At 39.2% G+C, this 9,310-nt stretch overlaps 1 protein-coding gene across 1 annotated transcript; it reads right to left on the reverse strand.

Annotated features, from left to right (window-relative positions):
* Positions 1 to 214: 214 nt before the first annotated feature.
* Positions 215 to 9,076, reverse strand: tgoln2 (trans-golgi network protein 2). The gene is made up of 4 exons (XM_061728851.1): positions 8,883 to 9,076; positions 1,900 to 3,212; positions 1,436 to 1,516; positions 215 to 1,349 (listed from the first exon to the last, which is right to left on the reverse strand). The coding sequence occupies exons 1-4, from the start codon at positions 8,935 to 8,937 to the stop codon at positions 1,344 to 1,346; spliced, it is 1,455 nt and encodes a 484-aa protein (XP_061584835.1). The 5' UTR covers positions 8,938 to 9,076; the 3' UTR covers positions 215 to 1,343.
* Between the last annotated feature and the right edge of the window lie 234 nt (positions 9,077 to 9,310).

Here is a 9,310-nt window from a genome sequence, read left to right on the forward strand (position 1 = left end):
CCACTTGTCTCCTTTTTACAGCTCGGATAGCACCACGTGATCCTGACCAGGATTTAAGCAGGAATAGAAAATAGGTGGACTTGTAATGAATTGTTTTCCTTTTGTTAAATTGGTACATGTATGTGTGTGAATGTATATATACATACACAGACTATGCATGAGCGCATATGTATATACACACACAGATGTGAAACTGAAACAAATCCAGGTAGTCTGAAAGTAAAAAAAGCTTTTTATTTTAGTAATAGCGCTCAGCTGTTCAGCCGCAGGACATTTATACATTCATTCCTAGCAAACTGAAAGAAATATTTTGCCTCTTTTTAGACACTACAATGGTCATGATGTTCTAACTGAAGCTTAACTTAACTAAGGAGAATGTGAAGTAAAAACCAATTAAAATGATCAATTTCCTTTGCAGATTGCTAAAAAAAAAAAAAAAAAAAAATCACAAAATGGGGACACAAAATGTGGGCTTAATTCTGCTAAAGAGCAATTACATTAGATTTCTTTTTGCAGAAACATTAGAAACAAATGCATGGTCCCAAAGTAACTGGAACAGGCACAAATGCAAGGGCCACACAATAAATCACAGTAATATTCACAATTTGGCACAGGTCTATCATTTAGAAACAAACACATTTACACGTGTGGAAAGATTAAATCTCGTGTAGTAGTGGTCATCCCCACATCAATACAGTTTTTAAATAGTGCAGTTAAAACAAAGCAGCTGCTGTCTAATCCCCTATAACAAAAAAAAATAGACTGAAATTATGATTGTTGTAACCTATCAAGTGGTGCAAGTTGGAAATGTTCAACCAAGACAGAACTAAGACGTCACAGAGATAATGGGCAGCCACAAATCAACAAGACTTACAATACTCCAGCAGACAGATTGTTTTGCAAGATGCAAAATACAGATAAATGAATGGACATTTGCAAAAAACATCCAACACTCTAAGATGGCTTATTTAAGTGGCAATCTCTCATTTATTCAAAAAGCAAGACTGGAATCCAAAAAGCTAATTTGCTACAGAAATATCCTGAGTCGGGACCTCAGTCAGGGCACATTACCGAATTGCCAGAAAAGTGGTACACACGAGTGCAAAAACTGCATGCTTACTTTACCTTCACCAAATTGCTCAATAAGGCAACAGTGTCATCTGCATAGTCATGCACTAAACATGTAAATGTACAAAATCAAAGAATATCCATTTGACACGAGCTGGATGTAATGCAGTGTGCACCCATGATATGTCCAACACTGGTACCCGCTCTCCCCTTCAAGCAATAAAGTGTTTTCAGCTGTTCCAGGAAGGGGCTTGAGATCGTTCCACTGCTTCAGATTACATCTGAAAGAAGAAGAATTCAAAGATCAGGAAATACTATCGTCATTGAAAAAATACTATGAATTGTTTTCTTTAGTCTTGGAACTCACTTGTTCCAGCCTCTGGTATTCAGCAGATTTAGGCCGACGTGTGGATCTAGATCTCTTGCCCTCCAAAACAAAGGCAATTATCTGGAAGAGACAGTAAAAGATAGAAAAAAGAACAGCTTCTGAGTTTTCATCTGATTGAGCTTCAAAACAAAACAGACTTGATTAAAGTAATGAATCAATGAGGTCTGGTTAAGTGTTCACAAAAGATTTTGGCTGATACTAAAGCTTTTTCAAGAACTAAGTTTAACTTAGGGGAATGTGCATCTCCAAAATTCAGTGAGAGAATTTCTTCAAAGTTCTTATGTAGAACATAAACCTGCATCAGATGTATCTCTGGAAACTGAACCCTTAATAAGGTTTAATTTGTGTCATTCTCTGCTGCAACAAGAGGAAAATCATACTAAAGCAGAAGAATTAAGGTCAGGATGTACATTTCAGAGAAGCCAGAATTATAAGAAAAGTACCTTGCGTTTGTTGTGGTAAGTGACGTAAAGCACTGCCACCAACACAGCTGTGGAGACGAGGTATGCAAAGAAATGACTGCTTTCAGCCTCGTCTTTTATTCTAGTGGGGTTATACTGAACTTTCGCTCCAGTTTCTTCTTTTTTAGTGTTCAGTCCTTCTGGATTTTCAAACCCACCATCACTGCCTTCTGTTGTTATTTTACTGGCATCGTCTCCTCCCGTTTCTTTATCTTTGGTAGCTTCTAGTTCTGGTCTTTCGTTGCCACTGTTGTCTGGTTGTTTGCTCTTCTCATCAGCTTCTTCAGTTTTTTTATTGATCTCATCATTATTTCCTTTAGTGTCTTTGTTCTTTTCAATTTCCAATGTTGGTGTTTTCTCATTAATGTTGTTTTCTTCATTTTCCTCATGAGGGTCCTCATTTTTTTTTTTATTATTCCCATCATCATCATCATTATCATTATCATCATCATCATCATCATCCTCGTCTGTGTTCTTATCATGCTCAGGTTCCGTATGCAGGTTTTCCTGGTCTTTGTCATCGTCCCCTGCTTTGGTTTCCTCATCACCCTTATCTTCTCCAGCTTTATTTTCTTTGTCACTGTGTAAAGGTATTATTGGATTGCTGCTCTCTGGTTTGTTTTGTTCCTTGTCTTTAATCATAGTTTCATCATCATCATCATCTCCTGTGTCCTTATCGCGGTCAGATCCTGATTCCAGTGGTTTCTTGTTTTTATCACTGGCATCTTTAGCTTCTGGTTTCCCTCCATCCTTGTTAATTTGCAATTCTGGCTTTCCATTTTTGCTGTTTAGTTCTTTTTTAGCATTAGCATCTTCCATCTTTTCACTAATTTTCTCATTGTGATCATTTCCCTCTGCATTTCCCCTCTCAGTCTCTCCTCCAGCTTCTTGCCCGTTGTCTTTAGGCTTCGTTGACTTATTGTCTGTAAGAGTTTGGGCTACATTTGACTGATCAGGGTCTGTTGACTTTTTGTCTAGAGGCATCTGGTTTGTGTCTTTGCTCCCCTTTTTGTCCCCCTGAGCTTGTTGCACCGGCACTTGATTTTTGTCCTTCAATGCTTCTTTGTTTTCATCAGGCTTTTCTGGAATTGTTTTGCTAGGTGGGCCCCCACCTTGGTTCCCATCTTTTATTTTATCTGCAGATACTGTATTATCTTCAGTGGAGGGGTCAGGCTTTGCCTCTTTGTCAAGAGTTCCAATTGAGGTCTGAGCTGCATTTCCATTAGCAGAAGATACAGTCTTTTCGTCTGAATTGGAGTCTGTCAAGGGAGTATCACCTGGTTGCAAAGGAGCAGCTGTGAATAAGAAAAGCAACAGTAAATTAATATTTAAGCAGTGAACCCAACTCAATTTAACAATAAATACTGACAATGAGGTTGTAGAGTATGACAGTGGATGCGCTGCCTGATATCAATTTTTCTTCTCTTAAACAATTATGTCCTACAGCTTTAAATCATGGTAAGCATCACACAGCATCTACATCACTGTCTGGCTCAATGTGAGCCTGGCGATAGTAGTTCGGCCAGATGTGAAAGTCAAAGAGATCTACAAACACATCACACACTTCAACATCTAGGGTTTGATGTCATCGTCATCTGATGCCACAGAGAATATTAAAAGTACCCAAAAGAGACACACATTATGTCCTTCCTATACAACTATCTGACAACTCAGTGAAGCTGGATTACAGTACAAAAACGCACATCTCCGTTCATAGCAGGCAGTTTAAGGGTATGAAGATACCCACTTGACTCAAATCATAAAAAAGGTAATTCTACACTGATCCGGGTTTATGATGTCACAGAACCTTGCAAATCTGAAATAGCTCACATACCCGTCAAGTCTCCTGTTTTGGCCGGGAAACTACAGTGTTTTACCTCTCTTTCCCACCACCCTCCCGTATTAGTATTTTCGCGTAAATTTCCTGTTTTATAATATAATAATTTTTAAACTGCAAACTGAATTGTCACTAGCCTCGCAAGAACTTCCACCCAGGGCACTCGGAACAACAAATCAGAGAAATGGATGGATGTAACCAGAGAGAAGACATTTCTGCCCAAAAAGTTTAAATACATCTAAAAATGCTAAACCAAATTTACTTTCCTAAAGATGAGCAGGATGGGGCTCAGTTACGCTTTGTGAAAGTTATTTCAGCCGGAGGCACAGAAACATGCGTCTGTGTCATCAATCATGAATGCCAGAGAGCCACATGAGTGAAAATGACAAATTAAAAGAAAATGTAAATGTTTCACACAATCAATATGTATAGCCTAAACTGAAAATATTTAAAATAAATAAGTGTGCTTTAATTCCCTTTACTGTTTTCATTTAGGCTCTATTATGGGAACTACAAATATAGGAATGTCCACAGCATTTCAGTTTCAACAAAAGGTAAAACTATCAGGCTATGAGCACATAATTGTAGTTTGTAAGTGGTTGACAGGTAGTTATTTTGGATTTCTCGTAAATCTGTCTTAAAATGTAAGATACTGTACTTCGGTTTGGCTGGTGGGAAAGCAGCAGATAATTTCCTGTATTTTTAAATCCAAAACTTGATAGCTATGCAGCTCACTATGTATTTCCAGCTGTGTTTTGCCTCAAAGAAACACCGAAATGTAAGAACACTAATTCTGAAAACGTGATTTCAGGAGTAAGAGGCCAGAACCTGATCCTGTCTCCATTCAAGGAACTGATGTGGAGCTTATTTCAAGCTACAAATACTTGGGTGTCCTGCTGGACACAAGCACAAGCTGGACTGGTCCAGCCACACAGAGGCCGTGTACAAGAGAGGGCAGAGCAGGTTGCACTTTTTAAGACAGTTGCGTTCTTTTAACATTTGTAAATCATTGCTGTCCTCTTTTAATAAGACTGTTGTGGCCAGTGCTCTGTTTTTTGGTGTTGTGTGCTGGGGTGTGGCTGCTCGCACTTCACACAGAAACAGACTCAACAAACTGATTAAGAAAGCGAGCACCACCATGGGCACCTCAGGACTTTGTTGAGCAGGTGGCTGAAGTGAGGATGCTCAGGAAAATGAAAAATATCATGAACACTGACACTCATCCACTTCATGCCCTGGAGGTGTTTTAGCGGAGCAGCTTCAGCGGCTGCTGATCCCACCACGATGCAAAACCCAACGCCACGGAAAGTCGTTCCTTCCAGCTGCCTTCAAGCTCTATAATGTGCAATAACTGTCCTATGTGCAATACTCCAGCACTTTATTCTTAGCACTTTATTACTCAGCACTTTAGCACCCCAGCATTTTAATTTTAAGTGATCTGTTTCTTTTTATTGGATCAGATTTTATCTTGGTGTTGAATGCATGCATGATCACATCACCCCTGTCTGGCCTCCCTTCACTGGCTCCCTGTGTCTTTTAGAATTAATTTTAAAATACTATTGTTTGTTTTTAAGTCACTAAATGGGTTGGCACCAAAATACATCTCAGACCTCCTACATGTTTACATTCCCTCGAGGTCTTTGAGGTTTCTACTCAGTCGCGTCTTGTCGTTCCCAAAACTAGGCAAAAAACCAGGGGCGACCGTGCTTTTTCAGCAATAGCCCCTAAACCTTGGAACGAGATACAGTATATCTCAAAAGTGAGTACACCCTTTAGATTTTTGCAAATATTCTGTCATATCCTTTCAGGGGATAACACTATCTTAATGAAACTTTGATATAACTTAAAGTAGTGAGTGTGCTGCTTGAATAACAGTATAGATTTATTGTCCTTTGAAAATTACTCAGTACACAGCTGTTAATGTCTAAACAGCTGGCAACAAAAGTGAGTACACCCCATAGTGAACATGTCCTAATTGTGCCCAATGATGTTGTTTTCCCGCCCTGGTGTCATGTGACTCGTTAGTGTTACAAGGATTCAGGTGTAAATGATAAGCAGGGCTGTTAAATTTGGTGTTTTGGGCACAATTCTCTCTGAATGCTGGACAACATGGCACCTCATGGCAAGGAACTCTCTGAGCGGCTGAAAAAAAGGATTATTGCGCTTCACAAAGATGGCCTTGGCTATAAGAAGATTGCCAACACCATGAAAATGAGTTGCAGCACAGCTAAGATCATATACTGTACCTCCCCGTATCAAAATGGCCCCCACACTCGAAATTTTTAAATCTCGTCTTAAAACTTATTTTTCTTTGGCTTTTAATCCAGCATGAGAGTTGTGTGGTCTCTGTCCTGTCTTTTATGTTTATGAATCACTGGTTGTTGTCTGTCTGGTGTGTATTTATTTCGTGCTTTTATGTGCTCTTATCTATATTACTCTGTTTTTACTATTTTATTATGTCTTGCTTTACTCATTGTGCAGCACTTTGGTAACCTTGTTGTTTTTAAAACGTGCTATATAAATAAAGTGGATTGGAAAAACGCACTGATGCTGCTGCAACACTTTAATTTCCTGCAAAGGATTAATAAAGTATCTTATCTTAAAAGGCCTGACTCTCATCATACATGTTTGTGATACATAAACACGAGACCTAGTTTGATATGGGATAAGTTGTCATCACTAGCCCCACCCACCACCAGCAGCTCCGTTAAATTACCAACGTCATGTAGCCTTATTATTAGGTTTCTCATAACAACGCGGGTAGTCCAGTTGCATCAGTTTGTACAATTATCTCCCTCCAAAATTACCCTTTTAGTGTCTTTCTGATAGTGTCACCGAAAAACGACCATTCCACCTCTTGTAAGCAGTACTTGAGTTGTAAAAAAAAAAATCAGGGGGGGATGGTGGATTTTATCATATGGGGACAGATAATTTGTGCTGATTACAAATAATGTAATATATTACAAATAATAGCAGTGACCAAAACACCAGCAGAAATACTGCAGGAATGACATAGCAGCAGTTAAATGCAGCCTTCTGTAAGCTTTAAATATCCACTGGGCTTACATCAAATACATCAAAACACAACAATAAAAAACTGTTTTCGGAACTTATCAATATGACTCTGTCCTTCACAGGATAAGTAAAATGGATCACTGCAAAAACTCAAAATCTTAACAAGAATATTTGTCTTATTTCTAGTTAAAATGTCTAATTTTAGTAAAAAAAAAATATCTCATTACACTTCAAACAAGACTCATCACTGGAAAAAACAACAATTTTCACCTGTTTCAAGTAGATTTTCACTTAAAATAAGTACAAAAATCTGTCAGTGGAACAAGATTTTATTGCTTGTAATGAGAAGATAAATCTTGTCCCATTGGCAGATTTTTCTACTTATTTCAAGTGAAGATTTACTTGAAACAGGTGAAATTTGTCAAATAAGTTATTTTTCTGGTGATGACTCTAAATGTTGAAATAGCAGTAAAACCACATTCATTGATGAAATGACATAAGGGATGGAATGGGGGGATGATTTTGGCCGTTTATATTTCAGGGGGGATGCCATCCCCCCTCAACTTGAGTACTGCTTAATAGTCCATGGGCCAGACCAGATATCAGTACCGCTCAAGGTGACCAAACTTGCTTATACTTTTTGAAAATATCCATGTCTGTAGATGATATTTTGGTATGATAACTCTTCCTGAGTGGCAGCTGGATCATAGTTATCAGCTCATGAAGTTACCCAGCCCCTTCAGAAAATTACATTTTAGATGCTGGTGCATATCCTGGTTTAGACTCATGTACAGGAAATCTGTCAATGTTTCACAATATTGTCTTTGGTATCATTTTAAAGGACACCTGTTAAGCATTCATTCAAGCTGAGATGTGAATCTTTCTGACCAACATAGAGGTCACTGCAACTCTTTAAACCAGTGCTTCTCAATCCTGGTCCTCGAGCCCCCCCTATCCTGCATGTTTTAGATGTTTCCCTGCATCAACACACCTGATTCTAATTAAAGGTCCTAATTAGCTTGTCACCAAGGTCTGCACAACTCTGTTGATGACACAGGTACTTTTATCACAGTGTGCTGAAGCAGGGTATTATCTAAAACAGTGTTTCTCAATCCTGGTCCTCGAGTACCACTGTCCTGCATGTTTTAGATGCTACCCTGCTTCAGCACACCGTGATACAAGTACCTGTGTCATCAACAGAACTGTGCAGACCTTGGTGACAAGCTAATGAGGACCTTTAATTAGAATCAGGTGTGTTGATGCAGGGAAACATCTAAAACATGCAGGACAGTGGTACTCGAGGACCAGGATTGAGAAGCACTGCTTTAAACTATAAACAACACACATTTTTACACAATTTTCGCCTAAATGATACTATCTTTTATCCCTGTGTCATCTAGGAACAACAGAGACACAAAATACAATACTGGAATACTCATAGGAGCATAAGGATTCAGGAAATGTATCACATCTTAGCTTGAATGAATGCTTTAAAGGTCCCCTTTAAAATGAAACCAAAGACAATATAGTGAAACATTGACAGATATCCTGTACATGAGTCTAAACCAGGATATGCACCAGCATCTATAGTGTAATTTTCTGAACTTCATGAGCTGATAACTATGATAAAGCTGCCACTCAGGAAGGGTTTTCATACCAAAATATCATCTACAGATGGATATTTTCAAAAATTATAAGCAAGTTTGGTCACCTTGAGTGGTACTGACCAGTGAAATGTTGGACTCTGGCCCATGGACTATAGTGTTGTAGCTTGTGTCGCAGCTGAGGACTGCTACACCACCTGTGGCTGCTGGCGAGATTTAACAGTCCTTCTTATCCAGGCTGGATTGCAGAGCTAGTCAAACGAGGATTACCAGTAATAAGGAGCCATTTGAAGTCAGGTTGACCAGGTGCTTTTGGCCACAGTAGGTAGCCTACACTTTGAAATACACGTATCGTTTATTTTCTTCCTTCTCTACAGAGCAACACCGACGAGCGAGGGGGTTGTTTCTAAGCAACGTACCTGCTGGCAAACAGAAATTAAGGATCTGGGGAAACATTGAGCTAATAATTAAACGCTGGATACAGGAAAACTATTCCAAATCGTACTCACCTCTTACCAAGCAGCCGAATAACAACATGGAGAGTACTAGAGAAGCCGTCCTCATGGTGCCCCGTGTGCCCGGCGATAAAACCCCTGTTAAACCTGACTACAGAGATCCTGGTGTCGTGGAGATAAAGCCGTGGCGCCGTGAGACGACAGAGCGACAGGTTGGAGGTTTGACAAGTCCCTTCCGTCTACAAACAGCTCTTCTTCCGCTGTGCTGCTGGAGAAATAGAGGCGGTTTGTCGCCGCCTGGCGGCTGGATGTTGACATTGCAGAGTAGAAGCGTGGGAGACCCGGGATATCTATCTATCTACACTGGACTGTCTCAGAAAAATAGAATATTGTGATAAAGTTCTTTATTTTCTGTAATGCAATTAAAAAAACAAAAATGTCATACATTCTGGATTCATTACAAATCAACTGAAATATTGCAA

This window comes from Cololabis saira, chromosome 9, assembly GCF_033807715.1.
Source record: "Cololabis saira isolate AMF1-May2022 chromosome 9, fColSai1.1, whole genome shotgun sequence".
NCBI classification, from domain to species: domain Eukaryota; kingdom Metazoa; phylum Chordata; class Actinopteri; order Beloniformes; family Belonidae; genus Cololabis; species Cololabis saira.